This window comes from Chrysemys picta, chromosome 10 (assembly GCF_011386835.1).
Source record: "Chrysemys picta bellii isolate R12L10 chromosome 10, ASM1138683v2, whole genome shotgun sequence".
Lineage (NCBI taxonomy): Eukaryota > Metazoa > Chordata > Testudines > Emydidae > Chrysemys > Chrysemys picta.
The window spans coordinates 7129674-7149830 of record NC_088800.1 but is presented as its reverse complement, the minus strand read 5'-3'; the positions used below and the strand labels follow the sequence as shown (position 1 = coordinate 7149830).

Genomic DNA, 20157 nt, shown 5'->3' with positions numbered 1-20157 from the left:
CACTCCATAGTGAACTGACTTCCTGCTTGTTACCTTTTTGGTTTATTCATTTTAAGGCATCATTCTTTGGATTTTTAATTCACTCTAACACTAGAGGAAAAATAATGCCATGTGCATGGCTGTAATTGAAAAATCTTTTAAACAGCAAAATTCAGCACCAAAGACGGTCTCTGTGGTTTGTACCCCTAAATGGCAGCTGCAAGTGATGCATGGTATTTTATGACTCGGTGGTCCTGTACCCACCTGTGCTTAGAATCATAGAATCATAGAATATCAGAGTCGGAAGGGACCTCAAGAGGCCATCTAGTCCAACCCCCTGCTCAAAGCAGGACCAATTCCCAGCTAAATCATCCCAGCCAGGGCTTTGTCAAGCCGGGCCTTAAAAACCTCCAAGGAAGGAGACTCCACCACCTCCCTAGGTAACGCATTCCAGTGTTTTACCACCCTCCTAGTGAAATAGTTTTTCCTGATATCCAACCTGGACTTCCCCCACCGCAACTTGAGACCATTGCTCCTTGTTCTGTCATCTGCCACCACTGAGAACAGCCGAGCTCCATCCTCTTTGGAACCCCCCTTCAGGTAGTTGAAGGCTGCTATCAAATCCCCCCTCATTCTTCTCTTCTGGAGACTAAACAATCCCAGTTCTCTCAGCCTCTCCTCATAAGTCATATGCTCCAGACCCCTAATCATTTTTGTTGCCCTCCGCTGGACTCTTTCCAATTTTTCCACATCCTTCTTGTAGTGTGGGGCCCAAAACTGGACACAGTATTCCAGATGAGGCCTCACCAATGTCGAATAAAGGGGAACGATCACGTTCCTCGATCTGCTGGCAATGCCCCTACTTATACAGCCCAAAATGCCGTTAGCCTTCTTGGCAACAAGAGCACACTGTTGACTCATATCCAGCTTCTCGTCCACTGTGACCCCTAGGTCCTTTTCAGCAGAACTGCTACCTAGCCATTCGGTCCCTAGTCTGTAGCAGTGCATGGGATTCTTCCGTCCTAAGTGCAGGACTCTGCACTTGTCCTTGTTGAACCTCATCAGGTTTTTTTCTGCCCAATCCTCTAATTTGTCTAGGTCCCTCTGTATCCGATCCCTACCCTCTAGTGTATCTACCACGCCTCCTAGTTTAGTGTCATCTGCAAACTTGCTGAGAGTGCAGTCCACACCATCCTCCAGATCATTAATAAAGATATTAAACAAAACCGGCCCCAGGACCGACCCTTGGGGCACTCCACTTGAAACCGGCTGCCAACTAGACATGGAGCCATTGATCACTACCCGTTGAGCCCGACGATCTAGCCAGCTTTCTATCCACCTTACAGTCCATTCATCCAGCCCATACTTCTTTAACTTGGTGGCAAGAATACTGTGGGAGACAGTATCAAAAGCTTTGCTAAAGTCAAGAAATAACACATCCACTGCTTTCCCCTCATCCACAGAGCCAGTTATCTCATCATAGAAGGCAATTAGGTTAGTCAGGCACGACTTCCCCTTCGTGAATCCATGCTGACTGTTCCTGATCACTTTCCTTTCCTCTAAATGTTTCATAATTGATTCCTTGAGGACCTGCTCCATAATTTTTCCAGGGACTGAGGTGAGGCTGACTGGCCTGTAGTTCCCCGGATCCTCCTTCTTCCCTTTTTTAAAGATGGGCACTACATTAGCCTTTTTCCAGTCATCTGGGACCTCCCCCGATCGCCATGAGTTTTCAAAAATAATGGCTAATGGCTCTGCAATCTCACCCGCCAACTCCTTTAGCACCCTCGGATGCAGCGCATCCGGCCCCATGGACTTGTGCACGTCCAGCTTTTCTAAATAGTCACGAACCACTTCTTTCTCCACAGAGGGCTGGTCACCTTCTCCCCATGCTGTACTGCCCAGTGCAGCAATCTGGGAGCTGACCTTGTGCGTGAAGACAGAGGCAAAAAAATCATTGAGTACATTAGCTTTTTCCACATCCTCGGTCACTAGGTTGCCTCCCTCATTCAGTAAGGGGCCCACACTTTCCTTGATTTTCTTCTTGTTGCTAACATACCTGAAGAAACCCTTCTTGTTACTCTTAACATCTCTTGCTAACTGCAACTCCAAGTGTGATTTGGCCTTCCTGATTTCACTCCTGCACGCCTGAGCAATATTTTTATACTCCTCCCTGGTCATTTGTCCAATCTTCCACTTCTTATAAGCCTCTTTTTTGCGTTTAAGATCAGCAAGGATTTCACTGTTTAGCCAAGCTGGTCGCCTGCCATATTTACTATTCTTTCTACACATCGGGATGGTTTGTTCCTGCAACCTCAATAAGGATTCTTTAAAATACAGCCAGCTCTCCTGGACCCCTTTGCCCTTCATGTTATTCTCCCAGGGGATCCTGCCCATCTGTTCCCTGAGGGAGTCAAAGTCTGCTTTTCTGAAGTCCAGGGTCCATATTCTGCTGCTCTCCTTTCTTCCTTGTGTCAGGATCCTGAACTCGACCATCTCATGGTCACTGCCTCCCAGGTTCCCATCCACTTTTGCTTCCCCTACTAGTTCTTCCCTGTTTGTGAGCAGCAGGTCAAGAAAAGCTTTGCCCCTAGTTGGTTCCTCCAGCACTTGCACCAGGAAATTGTCCCCTATGCTTTCCAAAAATTTCCTGGATTGCCTGTGCACCGCTGTATTGCTCTCCCAGCAGATATCAGGGTGATTAAAGTCTCCCATGAGAACCAGGGCCTGCGATCTAGCAACTTCTGCTAGTTGCCAGAAGAAAGCCTCGTCCACCTCATCCCCCTGGTCTGGTGGTCTATAGCAGACTCCAACCACGACATCACCCTTGTTGCTCCCACTTCTCAACTTTATCCAGAGACACTCAGGTTTTTCTGCAGTATCATACCGGAGCTCTGAGCAGTCATACTGCTCGCTTACATACAAGCATTGTTGGGAAGGGAGAAAAAGACTATGCTACTGAATCTTCCTTCATTACACAGTTTTCCCCCCTTTAATCAATCATTAAAACCATGTTAAAAATATAACTGTCATGTAACTAGAAAAAATAAGTTCATAGTTTGCAGACTTCTCATGGCAAGGTCAAGATGACGTGTCCTGGTTAGAGGAAGATGCTGTTTCGCCTTCTAAGCCACAGCTGTTGTAGGGTCTAAAAAGGAAAAATTATATTTCAGTTTTTATAATATGTTACTCAGAAGTCTGTGTGCATGTGTGTAAAAATACAAACAGAATATTATTTACTCAGTACTCTCCCAGCCAAAACATGGCTATGCCACTCTACGTTTCAGGCAAAAGCCGGAATAAACAGATAGGGTTTCCCCAGTGCCCTGAAAGTTAACGGATGAATGGCAGTAACGTAACATTTCGTTTATACTGGCACACAATTGTTACAATATATAAACACACAAACTTGTGTTAACTGTAGTGTATATATCATAGGCAATCCTGAGCAAACTAATAGAATGTCATTAAAATGCACGCAACTTGGCAGAATCAAAAGGTGACCGCATAGTTGTTTGACAAAGCTAGCTTACCCAGAAAACATTGTTGATGAATATCTGTACATGTTGCCTTCAATTTAGCTGTCTGATGATGATGTCGTCACACTAGTTTATGTTCATTGAGGAAAAATGTTTGTAGTCTTGTATACTGCCACAGAAATAAATTATGAATATTACGGAACAAGTAGTAGTTTTTTTCTTTTTTAATTTTTAGGTAAAACCCTGCTGGCTCAGACTCTAGCTAAATGCCTCGATGTACCTTTTGCTATCTGTGATTGTACTACCTTGACTCAAGCTGGCTATGTAGGTGAAGATATTGAATCTGTTATTGCAAAACTACTGCAAGATGCCAACTACAATGTAGAAAAAGCTCAACAAGGTAAACTTGGACCATGTATTTTCTGATGTTTGTCCGCAAAATATACATGACCCAATTACATTCTGTAAGTTGGTGCCAAGAATCATTTTAATAGTTTAGCATTCTTGGTGTATATATACTTGACTTCTTTTTGATTCATTAATAAGAATTTTCAAAACTTAGTAAATTAATTTTAAAAATTATTATGAACAGGTGTAACAAGTTATTCCTTTCTTGTTATCCAGCAAGTTGCTTATGTAACATGCAGCATTCTGTAACATTGCTATAGCAATCTCTTCTATGTAAGATGGCACTCTTCTCTGTGCATAGATAATCTTTCTCTCTTACAAATAGCTTCTTCTCTAAATATATTCCTTGTACTTTAGGAATTGTTTTTCTGGATGAAGTAGATAAGATTGGCAGTGTGCCAGGCATTCATCAGTTACGGGATGTAGGAGGAGAAGGCGTCCAACAAGTAAGTATGCAGTTTTTATTTCAGCCTTGTAAATCAAATCATTAAAGTACATGAAGTCTCTGATGTTGTCTTGTCATGTTGCAGATATTGTATGTGTATAGATTCATATTTCATTAAATTCTAGGGTTAATCAAAAGCCCCTTAACCCCCATTTTGCTCTCCACCTCCCTCACTCCCCCCAAAAAAACCCTCAGTGGAATTGTTTTATTAGAAATCATCCTTATCTGCTTTCAAGTATCAAGTTACATAAACTAAAAATCACTACATGCTGTTTTTTCACTTTCTCCAAAACCCTTCATCACTGATGTCTCATAGAAAAATTTGAAAAACATTTTTAGAAACAATTCTTCTCCAATGGGAGGTGGTATGTAGAAGATGAGCAATCTAGGTTTTGTTCCCATCTCTGCCACTGGCTCTTGTTGTGGGCTTGGAAAAAATTCTCAGGTGCTCGGGACCTGTGGGCCAAGTCCTGCTTGTCATATTCAGGTGGTCAGACTCATTGAATCCGGTGTGAGTAGGTTACAGGATTTGATGTGCATTCTGTTCTAAAGTTATAATGTGGATTCTTTATTTACTGCCTTTACCTCTCTGTTTTTACTTAGGGCTTGTTAAAGTTACTAGAAGGTACAATCGTAAATGTTCCAGAAAAAAATTCCCGTAAGTTACGTGGAGAAACAGTGCAGGTTGATACAACAAATGTCCTCTTTGTAGCTTCTGGTGCCTTTAATGGTCTTGACAGAATCATCAGCAGGAGGAAAAATGAAAAGGTGAGAACACATTGTTTTAGAATAACTCTTTTTAGCTATATTGAAATGTATAGTGGCTCTTTTGCTAATGATTTTGGGAGGGTTATCTGTATTTTTAGAGATCTCTAACTGAACCTAGAAAACTGAATTCTAGTGCTAAAAAGTTAATTGTGAAGGTGTTGTAATGTCCCTTAATTTTTAAAAATGGGGTTCCTATGTGAACCATTCTGTTGGGGAGGTGTGCTACCATCACATTTCCTTTAAATGTATGATATGATGCATAGAAAGCTTGAAGCAGAGAGCAAGCATTGGAAACACACACTCACTCTCTCTCTCTCTCTCTCTTTATATTTAATATTCTATTTAATCCCCCTTATTTACCAGCAATTGGAGGCACACGACTTCGCTCTTTTTTGGATGTCTAAATAGGGTGACCAGATGTCCCGTCTTTAAAGGGGACTTTTTGGGGGGACTTTTTCTTATATAGGGACCTATTCTCTTTCCCCCTCCCCCCTCCGTCCTGTTTTTTCACAGTTGCTATCTGGTAACCCTATGTCTATATTTCTGACCCCAAGCTTTGTAAAGCTTTTTGGTGTAGTTTTTTTTCATTAGAAGTTCATCTGTTTCACTTTGGAAGAGGTACTTTTTATTGTTATCAGAGGGTACTCGTATCACATAGCTAGTTAGTACCAGGTATGTAATGTAATCACATCTTAATTTGTGAAAAGTATATGACTCTTTCATGCCCGATCCGTAGTCACTATGTGTTAGTGCCTTGTCGAGAGAACTAAAGTTACAACAGGTTTCTGTTAATTCCTACAACATTTAAAATGAAAGCCCTTTATACGTACATTCTTGAAACAGTTAATTTGTAATTAAAGCTGATTGGTCTATAGTGCTGTCATTGATGTATTCTAATATGCACATGCCACCAAATTTATATAAAGCAAACATGGAACTGTAGCTCTTTCATGAACATGCAGTGTTTATTTTGCAGTATCTTGGCTTTGGCACGCCCTCTAATTTGGGGAAAGGCAGAAGGGCTGCTGCTGCAGCTGACCTCGCTAACATAAGTGGGGAGTCCAATACACAGCAAGATATTGAAGAAAAAGATCGCTTGCTGCGGCATGTGGAAGCCAGAGATCTCATTGAATTTGGCATGATTCCGGAGTTTGTGGGACGTTTACCTGTGGTGGTTCCCCTGCATAGCCTGGATGAGAAAACACTTGTACGGATTCTTACTGAGCCAAGAAATGCCGTTGTTCCTCAATACCAGGCATTATTCAGCATGGACAAGGTTTGATTTTTTCTGTGTCTTACTAATTGACATCCTTTTGGTATCCTTGTTATGGAATTCATGTTAAGGCTTTTTCAGTATAAAGATATATTGTCTGCTTTATGACCAAAGAAAATAAACTCATCGTCTTATCAAAGAATGGTAAGTAATGGGAGTTGCATAAATCCCCACTCATTGGGAGAATCCCTATTCATTGCCTCAGTGACTACATTAGTTGCTTGGTTTGGTGCCAGGAATTTTAATTTTCAGGGATGAAGAGATTAGCAAGATCTTATTACATTTATTGGGCTTCTCTTAAGTCATCAAAAAACTACATGAGAAATGTATTCTTTATTTTCAATATCTTAAGAATACTGTATCATATTTGGCCAACTGTGTATGCTGTAATTTCTTGTAAAATCGTTGAATTTTCAGAATATCTATCTTCAGTGTAGGAAAACATTGCCTAGTCTCGCTAAAGGAATTATTAGCATTATTCCATTAGCTAGATATTTTTGTGTTCTATTTTGGAATCCGGTTTCAAAGCTATTTTGATTTGAGTAGCTTTATGGCTTGGGGAAAGGGTTTTTCCTAATCTGCTATGCCTCCACTTTTTGCTTCCTCGGAAATAGGCCTTTTAATCATAGTCTTCCCCTCAGAAGTGTTAAAGTATGAGATGCTTGAAATTTTTTCTAGAAACTGCAAACATTCCAAGGCACATGCTAAATTTCACTAATCAGCTTGCCTTTATTGTAGCTTATTCCCTTCACTCATCATCCTCACATTTGTTTGTTGTCTAGTTAAATTGTAAACCCTTTGCAAGAACATTGTCTTCATATCTGTCTCTATAAAGCACCTAGTGTATTGGTACTATGGAAAAAATAATAATCTGGCCTTTTTCTAATAATGTGTATTATAACACATTAGTACCTAATTCAAGAGCCTGATCTATACTAGAAAATTTTAAATTGATTGATGCTCCTGCAGCATTTGTAGAACACTGTTCACACACAAAGAAGCCTCCAATGTTCTACCCAGTTATTAGACCAGATTCTTTCAGAAGATTTAATAACTAGTTACAATTTAATTGGTTCAGTCTGAACCAGTTTAGTGCCACTGTGGATGAAGACAAGCTGAAACTGTTCAACTAGTCCTCCCACTACAGTCCAAGCATGCACAAGTGTTCTTGCGAAATCTCCCTGAACGGACAGAGGACATTGCAGTGGAAATGTTTTAGGACAGCACTGGTGTGTGGTTGCAAGGCAAAACTTAAAAGTAATTGTCTTAAAATTAAATGGCTTCTGGGGAAACATTTTAACTGGTTTGTACTTAAACTCATTCCATACAAATGGTTCTGTTACAAGTGTTCGGGTCTGTAGTGTAGACAAGACAGAGAGGCCAGTAGTAAATACACCTGTACAGAATCTAAGCAAATGGCCTTCATAACCCATTATTCATCATTATTGCTTTGTGTTGAATGCATCCTAGTCGCTTGACACATATGCAGCCATATTGAAAGGGTAGGAGAAAACCTACTGTAATTGCAACTGAAAAGCAGGTACTTGAAGATTTTTATCTAATACAAACAAACTGAAAATTATCTGCAAACCATATTTTATTCCATTCATGACAACTCAGCCCTCTAAATTAGGTGCAAATTTGTCCCGTTTTTTTTTTTTGTAATACACATTAGCATTCGTATTTATATAGCTATGGTTTTCTTGTTGCTTTACTTGCACAGTCCAAGGAACCTGTCCCAAAAAAAAAAAATCTTTATTAAAAAAAAAAAAAGAGGGAGGTGCAAGAGCAGAAGATGACAAAATCATCAAAGAGCTTCTGTTAACATCTGTTCTATGGTGAATACGTTGTTTAGGTAAAATTTCCAAAAGATGAATTAGAAGTGCTACTTAATGAACTAGCTATTTAATAATATTTTTATTATTTTGCAAAATGTGTTTATTGTTAAATGAAAGATGGGTAAACCAGGGATTTAGGAAAGTTACAAATGAAATATTTAACGAAGTTTAATGTATTCTTATGTATGTAGTGTGAATTGACTGTTACTGAGGATGCATTGAAGGCTATAGCCAGATTGGCGCTAGACAGAAAGACTGGTGCAAGAGGTCTTCGATCTATAATGGTAAGTGTGCAGCTTTTTTTAGGGGGTATTATCAGCCTCAATAGGTGTAGAATAGATAATGTATTTTGAATGTAAGTATTCTTCTTGCCAAGACAACTTATGCTTAAAAAAAGGATCTCTAGGCAGGATGTTAAGATCTGCAAAGTAAATTTCTTCCTAATGACAATAGCTAGTCAGATTTCTTCCAGTATAGAATCCACTATTATGAAGTGACTCTCGGAACTACTTTTGTGCAAAGCATTGTATACATTCTTTTTTTACTTTTCTCTTTGCTCATAGGAAAAGTTGTTGCTGGAGCCCATGTTTGAAGTACCCAATTCTGACATTGTATGTGTGGAGGTTGACAAAGAAGTTGTGGAAGGCAAAAAAGAACCAGGATATATTAGGTAACATAGGAATTGCAGTTCCAACCAGACTAATAGTCTAGACAGTCAGCCAGCCAGTGCCTCATACAAATGTTTTTTTATAATAAAATAAAATTCTATACACATACATGTTCCAAAAATAATCTTCCGACTTTGTGTACATCATACATAGTTGGTAGATATAGGGCACTTAATGCATATTCTGTACTAGTGACTTTGGATTTTTTTATTACTATTGTTACATATTACATACTAAATCTAAAACTATACAATTATTTTGTAACTTTTAAATTTAAATGTATTACATTCTGTTTTTAACTCTTCCCAGTGTGTGTGTGTTTCTTTAGAAAAAACAAAACAAAAAGTGCATGATGAGTTAATTGTGACTATATCACTAAGGCTATTTAAGTGAGTGGTGGTATATTTGCTGAAAAGAAAAAATTCTGTGTTCTGTGAGGGCTGCAGGACACTGGAACTTGCTCCCCCTTCCTGGGTTGTAAATAGCTGAATTTGATGATCTAGGCATGCTGCAAAATACATCTGTTTGATATATTTGAGATGCCTCAGGGATGAAGGGAATGGGATAAAAAGGTGTTCCTGCAGGTAGGTGGCTGGTTGGCTGAGTTCCTGTTGAAATTACTACTTTAATTCTGCTGGGATTTAATGGATTTTATTAGATCTTGGATATGTTTCCCCTCTCCCCCCAATCTAAATAAATAGCAGATGATGTGGAGGGGGAGGGACAGTTCTGTGTTTAACATACAGGACTGGGAGTCAGGTTTCCTGGTTCCTGTTTCTCACAAGATTCCTTATGTGACCCTCAGGAAGCTGCATAGCCTCTCCGTGCCTCAGATTCCCTTTCTGTGCAATGGAGATGTAACATACAGCACTGGTAGAGTTCCCCGTGGCTGCACACTCATCAGGCTGCTGTATTGAGCCTCACACACTGGACCCATGTGTTCTTAAGCTTCCTGGGGTTTCTGTAGGCAGCAGCACCGTTTCTCTCCTTGGCCTCTTGACACATTTCCGTCTTAGAAATGGGACCATGTGACCAAGCTGTCCTAGGCCCAGAATCCTGTCTTCCAATAGCAGCCAATGCCAGATGCTTCAGAGGGAATGAACAGAACAGGGCAATTATTACGTGATCCATCCCTGTCTCTGGGGTGCCCAGTATTCTTCTGCACATGGCTTCTCAAAATCATGGAGTGTCTGTCTCTCCCTGCCCCCTCTAAGGCAGCTAGCTTCCTCCATCCTCAGCAGATTGAGCAGTAAAACAGGGCTACCTGTTCCAAAGGCATGCCCCTCTCTCCTGTCCAATGCTTCGTCCAAAAGCCTGCCCTTGGTTCTATCTGAGAGTCCTTTTTAAACCCCTGCTTTGTCACCCCTGTCCCTTTGTCTTGTTTGGTGATTTTCCACTCTCCCCTCCCTGCAGAGAAGTTCAGGGAACTGTTCCTCTGAGCTCCAGCCAACCCATTGTCCCAATGGGTTCCCACCTGAATAGGCAACCCATTACAGTTTAACAACTGAGCACCATCCCTGATCTAGCAGGTACATGACAAAGCACCTGCCAACTGGTGGCTGACTCACTACACCAGCAGTTCCTGAACTGTGGGATTTGAGGTTGCACCATCAGCCAATGGGGTGCGGCAATCCCTAGTATGCAGAGAATGCCATTTTGCTTCACACAGCATGACCTTGCATGCATGGTCATGTGTGAGGTCATGTTCTTCAAAATGGCATCCTCCATGCTGTCTGGGGTCCCAGGAGGAAATATTTCACTAAAGTGGTGTCATGCCAGCAAAAAGTTTAGAAACCTCTGCTGTACACATTAAAGCAATTCAGATCATCAACCGGAAGTCGTAAGTTGTATGTAGACAGATTCCCCAAAACAACATAGGAGATAATACTATTATTTATCAAGTCAGTATTGAGGCTTAATTCTGAGGTGCTCAACCTGCAGACAGAGAGGGGATTGTTGAAGTATGAAGTGTTATCTTCAGTAATACTTGCGTTAAGTATTAGGAAGTGCACTGCAAAGTAACTGGGAGCCTGCAGTGTTTGTTGGAAATTTAAACTTTACCCTGTTTATTTCTGGTCATTTAATTTGTGATAAAGAATGTAAATAATTTTTCCTTTTCAAGCAAGTAAATAAGGTTTAATCAGTGAATTACATTCCCAAGAGACATTTGAGACCAGTATTTAAAGCAGCACACATGCCATATCCAACTTGAAATGATGCTTTATGGAATACCTGTCTGTGAGGAGCCATGGTAATCCTACCAGCATTCTCCTCTCAACTTGTAAAATATGTGATCAATTCTTTTTAATTGTAGGGCTCCGACTAAAGATACATCTGAAGAAGAGTATGACTCAGGAGTTGAAGAGGAAGGTTGGCCTCGTCAAGCAGATGCTGCAAACAATTAAATAGTGTCAGTGTTCTCCTGCATATATAGTGTGCTTGGTTATTTTTAAGATCATTATCTGGCATTACAGTCTGATACTGAAGGCATTGGCTCTATCCTGGATATAATACATGGTCAAAAAAGTTGATATTTTAAAAAAAAATCAGATCATGTATTGTAACATCACATTGATTTATTCAGTGGACATTATTTGGACTTCAGTAGCATAATGTTCAAATATAAATTGTACATTACATTTTGTTGAGTTTTTAAATGTGCTTTAACAAACAATTCTAGAAAGCAAAGAAGGTGTTGCTTAAACAATGCAGGTGTCGCAAATAGTTAATTTTACAATAATGTTACTCTACACATGGGAAAACAAGTTTAATATAAAATAGAGGATAAGCAAACTTAATTTTGCATATATTTCAATCACTTGGGTTAAGTTCATTCACTGTAAATGCCAGTGTTAGATTTATGTACATTTGGAACCCAAATGGATGCTGGAGAGACTTGTTACATTTGTCATGAAAAATTTCCTAGAAACTGGATTTTGAAAAAAAAATCAGATGTGTTTTATGACTTTTTTTATGCAACTTTGCTAAAATGTAACATTAACTAGTTACAATAATTGGCTGCAGTACCAAATGTCATGTCATATTATTTACTTACCTTAGCATCACATGTACATTTTAACGGATCTTTAGAATACTGTGAAAGCAAGTGGAACCAGAAGTCTGAATTTCTTTTGGAAGGAAACAATTTACAGGAAGTAGAAGACCATGTGGATTTAGACTTTAAAATGGCCTAAAAATTTAAATATTAATGTTCTATACAGTACATTTTGTTTAAAGTATTGGAACTATCATGCATCAGTTTTTTGGTGCCAGATATTTGCCCACCTATCTTCTTATAACATTAAGAGATGAAAGAAAGTAAAGTGAATGTATAGTATTTTTTTGATGTAATCAATAGAGACTGTTCATATGACAGTGCTTTTTTTTTTTTTTTTTTTTTTTTTTTTTTTTTTTTGGTTAAGTTATATGCTTAAATGCTGGTGTTGCATCTTGTGTGTTTTGTCTCTTGGTTTTAGACTTTCAGCAAAGCAAAAAAAAAAAAAAAAAAAGCCCTAACTTGGTTTTACACTCTAATTAATTTGATCCTTTAGGAAAACATTTGTAAAACACTAAGGGACTTGTATCTTTTTGATTATTTCAGAAATTAAAATCTATGCTGACAACTTCGATGTTTTGTTGTTCCTAGCAATATGTGGCTCTAAGTTATGCTGACTTTTGTTAAGTTTTGAGTCAAGCTAGTTAATTAAAACACCCTTACAGTTTTTAGGCTAGGCATACAGTGAATGTTTTAGATCAGAATGGGTGCTGTTCTATTGGCCCACACCTTCATTTCTTCACTAGTAGTTCAGAATTAACATGGTTTGTCAGTCACGTAATACATACATGCTTATATAGAATAGATACAATAAATATAGATTTAATCAGTTTTTCTTCTGGTTAAACTATCCAGTAATGGTTCAGGAAAGGCTGCTCTCAGGGCTCAGGATACTTCCAGGAGAAGCAACCATAGTTAGTTTACTGTAGATTATAATATAGACTTCCAGTTTTGGTAACTTTGTTAACCTCATTTTCCTTTTTGTAGAATGAAAATTCAAATAGTTTTTAATTCTTTTTTTAAATGATTGAGATGTTTTAGTGAAAATCATTAAACAACTTAGTTTAATATGTAATCATGAAATGTTTTTAAACAAATGCGGTATAACTACAATTTGTACTTCAAAAGCAGATTTGGCATTTGAAAAAAAACAAAGCAAATATTCATGAATTACAGATTTCTGTAGATGAAGCATGAGACTTCAGTAATGGCACATAAAATGATTAAAACATTTTCCAGAATGCTTGAGTTCAGGATCCTCATTAAAAAGCTGAATTAGTTATATATTTACATATTGAACTTTCACAGATGAGTCCACTTTCATATTTTTAAGACCGTTTTGAATCTATGTAATAGAATAAAGGTTCTTTGGGAATTATGCAAGCTAATCATGACTATTTTCATATTCTTAAAATTTAAAGGTACATATAACAAAAGTACAATTAAAAAAAGCAAAGTAGCTATAACTTGGGAGAATTAAATCTGTTTAATATAAATTGCCTTTGGTTATCCACCTTAGTATTGTCAGTTAAATGCTGCTTCCGCTAATTGTTTAATTAAAAAGTTACCTAATTGTAATAGGTTCTTAAAGGCCATCCTCTTGCATCTTCATGCTCATTTGAAAGCTTATCAAGTTGATACAGTGGGGAATGAGCTGTTTAAGAGCTGTCTTCTGTATAGTTAGTTACGGACAGTAATTGCCTTACTGAAATGCTTGCTTTATCTCCTCTTTGGATACTACTGAGCCAAGGGAAATGGCTGACTTAAATGAAACGCGGTGTCCAAAATAGCAAGAAAAAGGCTAGAATGATGGTATAAGTAAAGATCGGTGCTTTTTTTTTTTTTCGGGAAAATGCACCAAACCAATGTTTGTGATGGAAAGAGGGAAGGAGAGTTTTACATGTGTATACATCTCATTGAGAAAGTACATTGTGTTAGCAATTGTGGCAGTTACCAGTGTCAATTCCTTGCACCTTTGATGGAATGCATTGCATAATGGACCCCGCCAAAGGTCTAGGAGAAGAGGTTGGATTTGGCTTTTTGCAAAGAGTTTTACAAACGTAAATTACCTCTGGGGACACGAATGTGTGAGGGGAAATTCTAGTCTGGAGAAGACTTCCAGCAGGCTTCAAAAACATTTCAGACTAAATCAAACCAGTTCTGCGCTGTTGTGGATAGAGAAACTGAAAAGGTTCAATTAGACCCTCACCCCACTGTTTCATTTAGTACTCTCTGTGGAATCACAGCTTCACTGCTCCTGGAAACTGAGCTGGGATGGGGTTTATGGGAATGGGATAGATATCCATACGCCGTAGCTGAAAGGATTTAGACTAGCAGGAATGTGGCCAGGCAAACCTATAGCAGAGCTGTTCTTCAACTGCTAGTTTGGCTAGAATGAACATATTGAAGCAGCTGGGAGTAGACTGGTGTACTATAACAAACTTTTGACCATTTCCCTGGAGCAAACAAGGCCACACTAGTAGCTAACCGTGTCAACGCATATATTTTTCTGACTTGGCTATATTAAGTAATGTGACTTGTAACAGTCAAATAATACATGTTGATTTGTAATTACCAGTCGTGCATTAATTCTGCTCCTTCTTGTGATATTCTCCTACTGTTGCCTGCCACATCTGTGCACACGCAATGGCCCGATCATTGCTCTGCTAGGTCATGGGAAGAGGATTTGCACTCAAGTAGCTGGTATTGCAGATGTATTGAGGGCAGCTGTATAGCCCCACCTGACCATGGTGATGCTAGTTGGTCACCTCCAAGGCAGAGTCAATTAAGGCAATGTCATATACTTAGGGCCCTACCAAATTCACAATCCATTCTGGTCAATTTCACAGCCATGGGCGTTAGAAATTAGCCAATTTCATGTTTTCAGATGGGGGTTGCAAAGCTGTTGGGTGTGGGATTGCCACCCTCACTTCTGAGCTGCCGTCAGAGCTAAGCTCTGAAGGCAGCAGCGTTGGAGCCTCTGTCAGCTGCAAGAGGTTCCAGGAGGTGGATATGGGTCTGATCTCCCCTGTGCTGCTGGGAGTGCCCCAGCTGGAGGCTCCTAGCTACTAGTCCCAGCTGAGCTGGGGAGGGACAGGACTTGCTCTTCACCTGCACTGCGGTTCTCAGGGGGAGATCAGACCCACCTCTAGGTACTTCCCCCCAACTGCAGGGTGCTCCCAGCTGCACAGGGAAGATCAGACCCACCTCCACCTCTGGCAACCTGCTGCTGCAGAAAGATCCAGAGCTGCTGTTTAGTCCCAAATCTTCCTGCGGGTGGGGTAGATTCAGGAAGGTGGCTCTGATGTGCCTGTGAGCATGGCTGTGCAGGGGAAGAGTAAGTCCTGTGCTGCCCCAGCCTGGCAGACTAGCAGCTGGAGACAGGGACATAATCGTACCCCTCTCCTCCCTTCGGGTAGCTAGATTTCACAGGGGAGGTCTGATTTCATGGTCCATAACACATTTTTCATGGCATAGAATTTGGTAGGGCCCTATGTATACTCCAGGCTGATTAAGTGAGGTGGTAGGTGCTTGACTGGTAGAAGCCAGAGTGCATAGGTTACAGGATTGTTCTCTGCTCTTGTTTGCAATAACTGACCCCTTGTCTGCTTGAGTGACAATATTAGGGGTAGAAGAGTGGCAAGAAAACTTTGTTGTGATTTCAGTCCACTCATTATTGATATTCTATAGCAGATCTCTTGGAGTGATGCAGGGTCTTGGTCACTCAACTCTACTACTAACTTCCCAGCATCTATCAGGACCAGCTCTAGCAGTGAGGAAGGTAGAGGCTTTTGAGGCAGACAGGTTTAAGGCAGCCTGTAAGACAGCAGCAGGTTTCTTGGGGTGAGGGGCTCATGCCCATTCTGTGCTACGCTCTCTGCAAGGTGCAAGGTGCAGCTGCAGAGGGGAAAGAGGTCGTGTGACTGATACACCTTCATGGGCCTTTTAGAAACTCCTCCCTACAGACACATGGATAGGTTTTCCTAATCAGCCCTTCCCCAGACCCTTTTCCTTCCTACACCTGCGTCGCACCTCGCACCTTTCCCCTCAGATCCCTCCCCTTCATCAATATTCATAAGCTGGGCCCCACCGCCCCTATATACATATTCATAACCCTGCCCCTCCTGCTACTGGGGAAGGCGCCCCCCGTGCTGGCTCCTCCCCGCCGCCAGGGGGCGCTGTGAGAACCGGAAGCGCTCGCGCCGCTAGCGGCGGCTAAGGGCGAGCCGGGCCCCCTCATGTCTCAGCCGCCGCTGCCCTTCGCCGCCCGCTTTGCGGGGCCGCCGCCCCCCCAGTACCGCTGCTTCCCACCCCCGGGCGGGCTGTTCGCGCCTCCCCCCGCCGGCGGCCCCTTCCCGGGAGCCCAGCCCCCGCCTCCCCCCTTCCTGCCGCCCCCGGCGGGGGGCCCCGAGCTGCCCCCCGGCCGCCACCTCCCCGCGGGCGGCCCCTACTTCCCCGCCCCCGGGGGAGCCTGCGGCCCGGCGGCCCCGCGGCTCCTGTTCCCGGCCCCGGGGCTGCCGCCCTGGCAGCCGGGCCCGCCGCCGCCGTGGGGCGAGGGCAGCGCCGAGCCGCGGGAGGCGGCCGAGGGGGAGGAGGAGGCCGCCCTGAGGCAGCGCGATGAGCTCTGGCTGGCCCAGTTCCTGGCCCAGCGGCGGCCCCGGCCCCGCGGCTTCCCCCCGCCGCCGCCGGGCGCCCCGAGCCTCAGCCAGGCCCGGCAGCTGGCGGCGGGGGCGCTGCGGCCGGTGGCCCAGCTCGCGGGCCTGTGCCGCGCCCTGCGGCAGCAGGAGGCCGCCGGGGACGAGGCGGGCTGGGGCCGGGCCCACGGCCAGGCCCGCGCCCTGCTGAGCGAGCTGCGGGAGCGGCTGCGGCCCCTGCGGGAGCCCGGCTCCCTGGGCGAGCTGCGGCGCAAGGCGGAGAAGGCGAGGAAGCGGCGGCTGCGCCTCCGCAAGAGGAAGCAGGAGGCCGAGGCGGCCCGGGAGGAGGAGGCGGCCCGGGCGGCGGAAAGGGAGGCCAGGATCGACCGGTGGCGAGCCAAGTGCGTCCAGGAGGTGGAGGAGAAGAACCGGGTACTGCGCCCCGTCCCTTAGCGCTGGGGGGGGAGCCCCGAGGGGCGAAGCTGGGGCACTGAACGGGTCACTCGGCCCACCCCCCAGCCGATGCTGTACCACTGCCCGCGGCTGTCACGGGGGGCGCCCAGGGGTGCTGAGAGCCTTTGAACCAACCTATAAACCATCTAATCGCACAAACCCAACCAGCCTTGCCCCTTTGCCTGCCCCTTCCCTGCGGTCCCGCCCATTCTCTGAGACCCCGCCCTCACTCACTTTCACCGGGTTGGGGTGCAGGAGGGGATGTGGGGTGCAGGTTCTGGGAGGGAGTTTGGGTGCAGGAAGGGGCTGGGGTAGGGATTTGAGGTGAGGAAGGGGGTATGAGGTGCTGGCTCTGGGAGGGGACTCAGGGCAGGGGGTTGGGGGTGTGGGACGGGGTGTGTGGTGCAGGCTCCGACTGGGTGGCACTTATTTTGGGCAGCTCCTGGTCGGCAGAGCAGCAGAGCTAAGGCAGGCTTCCTGCGGGTGCAGCCCCGGGGCCGCCCCTGCAGCTCCGATTGGCTGCAGTTCTCGGCCAGCGGAGTTGGCGCTAGGGGCAGTGCGTAGAGATCCTCTGCCCCCCACCCTCCACATGCTGGCTGCTTCCAGGAGCAGCACAGAGGCAGGGAGCCCACCTTTAGTCCTGCTGTGCTGCCGGACTTTTATCAGCCTAAACTCCTGGTTTGGTTTCACTAGCCTCTGGGAGATAGAGCCCGATTCTGGGAGGGTTGGCAACCCTGGTAGGGTGCTGCTACATCCCCCGGGTTTGAAGTGGTTTCCAAAACTACTTCAAGCCAGGGAGTGCGGAAGCACCCCTACTTCCAGCACCTATGGGGGTGCTATGCTTTTGAGATGGTCCTGACCATTGGTAGTCCTTAAAGATCCACTGGGGGCGTTGACTCTGCTTCTCTGGCCAAATCCTGACATGGCTGATTGCATTCAGTCTACATAAAATTTTCCCTGCAGTTTCACCTGGACACAGTTCTTCCTTTCTAGTCCTAAATGTGTTGCCATGTGCCAAGTGGCTGCTGTATTCCATCGTAGCTATATTAAATTGGAGAGTGCACTGATCCTTGGTGTATCCCTTAGCTACCTCATTGGCGTATTTGTAAGGCTCGTATGCTTACATGCTTTGCCCTCCTCTAATGAAAGTTCCAAGAAGTGTGTGGAATTATTATAATTCTCATATATATATATATATATATATTTTTTTTTTGGGCAAGTCTTGTGAAATTTAGTAACATTCTTAAAGCTCCTCTTCCTGGTGTCAAGGGATTGTGTGAAAATCCTTGCTTTCATTTTTTTTTTAAAGTAATTTCTAGCCCTTGTGCTTGCAGAGGAAAGCTTGAGAATGTGACCCGAGTATTCTCTAGAAGATGCTCAGGCCACGTCTGCACTACAGTAGCACAGCTATGGCGCTTCCTACAGCAATGGAAAGGGTTTTTCCCATCGTTGTAGTTAATCACCTCTCCGAGTGGCAGTAGCTAAGTTGGCAGAAGAATTCTCTCGTTGACCAAGCCATGTCTACACTAGGGGTTAGGTTGTCTTAACTAGCATGCAGGGATGTGAATTTTTCACGCCCCTGAGCGATGTAGCTGGGTAAGGCTAAATTTTAAGTATATATCAGGCTTCAGAAACCAGAAGGCAAAGAAGAAGAACCTAGAGTGAATTATTTTTTAATGTCATGATTTTTTGAACACTTGGGGTTGGCAATACTGTTGTTGACCCACTGAAAGCTCGATTAATTTCCATAGCATAATTCTCACCATAAACACTTTAGAGAAGTTTCCCTTTTTTTAGCTCTCCATTTTAGATTTTTTTAAAGCAAAAGATTTATCCTGCATTAGGGGCCTGGAGAGGGGTGGCATAAGAGCCACAATGTCAGCTCTATGCCACCAAGGAGTTACTTAGTCAGGATACCAGATCCACTCACTATACAGTTGTTTTGTGTTACTAGAATGGTACAGAGTATGCAGTGCAAGTTCTAAGATCTGACCCTACACGTTTAACCTAGTGCTGTTTACTTACAAACTAGTGCATCACCCTGGGTGCCAAATCCCGACCACCCGACGCTTTTAAACGGACCAGGAAATCCTATTTACTTATTGGTATCTTTATTGTTGTTATTTTTATATTATTTTCTTTGGAATCTGGAGTTTGTTCACCAAGACATTTGGATCTTGACAAAAAATAACTGATTACCCCATAGTACATCCTACCATAGGACCTGGATCTCAGTTTTGTTTAATATACATACATCATTTATCATTTTGATGTTCTGTGGACAGAATTTATTAAGGCTTATGTATTCACAAGCCTCTGATACCACCGCCTTGGTGTTACTCTGCTACTTTCCAATTCTTTAGGCTTCTTTGCCATGTTTTATTTCTTTCCATTAAAAATGACACAGTAGGCAGGACTGATGGACTGACTGACTTCATCTCCCTCATTGGAATATTGTTTTGGATTTCACTTATTCTTCTGTTTCTCCTATTTGAATTTTCTTTTTAATTTTTGCCCATATAGGTTATTTCATGTTTTCTCTGTACATTCTTCTGTTCACAGGAACGTGAACTTAAAGCCGCAGCAGACAGTGTCTTGTCTGAAGTAAGGAAAAAACAGGCAGACACAAAGAGAATGGTGGACATCCTGCGTGCTTTAGAAAAGCTTCGAAAACTGAGAAAAGAGGCAGCAGGAAGAAAAGGTAAATTTTTGGCACTTTGTGATCTATGCAGAAATACAAGAAATAAAATATTTTTAGACAAATATTATGTAGGAATTCAAATATGGCTAGCAAATATTTTAATTTGGCAAAACTCCATAATATTGAGAATTTTCCATCCTTGCATTAGGTAGCCCCTTCATGATTACCCCTATTTCATTGTTATGTATTAAACCAGTGTTTCCCAAACTTGGGACGCTGCTTGCGTAGGGAAAGCCCCTGGCGGGCCGGGCCGGTTTGCTTACCTGCCGCGTCCGCAGGTCCGGCCGATCGTGGCTCTCACTGGCCGCGGTTCGCTGCTCCAGGCCAATGGGAGCTGCAGGAAGCGGCGTGGGTGGTGGTGTCTGCGGGAGGAGACAGTGCACAGAGCCACCTGGACAGGAGTGGTCACACCTCCGCCTAGGAGCAGCAGGGACACGTTGCCACCTGAGGTGAGCG

At 43.2% G+C, this 20157-nt stretch overlaps 2 protein-coding genes across 7 annotated transcripts in view; both read left to right on the top strand.

Moving 5' to 3' along the window:
• The window catches only part of CLPX (caseinolytic mitochondrial matrix peptidase chaperone subunit X), a 34927-nt gene extending 21626 nt beyond the window's left edge, over window positions 1-13301 (top strand). For all 6 annotated transcript variants that reach the window (XM_065558098.1, XM_065558095.1, XM_005294811.5 and 3 more), the window contains 7 exons: window positions 3694-3858; window positions 4224-4312; window positions 4915-5079; window positions 6056-6355; window positions 8382-8474; window positions 8754-8860; window positions 11173-13301. In XM_065558098.1, the coding sequence (XP_065414170.1) occupies window positions 3694-3858; window positions 4224-4312; window positions 4915-5079; window positions 6056-6355; window positions 8382-8474; window positions 8754-8860; window positions 11173-11263 (1010 nt within the window). In that variant the 3' untranslated portion in view covers window positions 11264-13301. The remainder of the gene's footprint in view (window positions 1-3693; window positions 3859-4223; window positions 4313-4914; window positions 5080-6055; window positions 6356-8381; window positions 8475-8753; window positions 8861-11172) is intronic.
• Window positions 13302-16054: 2753 nt separating this feature from the next.
• The window catches only part of PDCD7 (programmed cell death 7), a 10138-nt gene continuing 6035 nt past the window's right edge, over window positions 16055-20157 (top strand). The window contains exons 1-2 of the mRNA XM_042856700.2: window positions 16055-16979; window positions 19563-19701. Of these exons, the coding sequence (XP_042712634.2) occupies window positions 16152-16979; window positions 19563-19701 (967 nt within the window). The 5' untranslated portion in view covers window positions 16055-16151. The remainder of the gene's footprint in view (window positions 16980-19562; window positions 19702-20157) is intronic.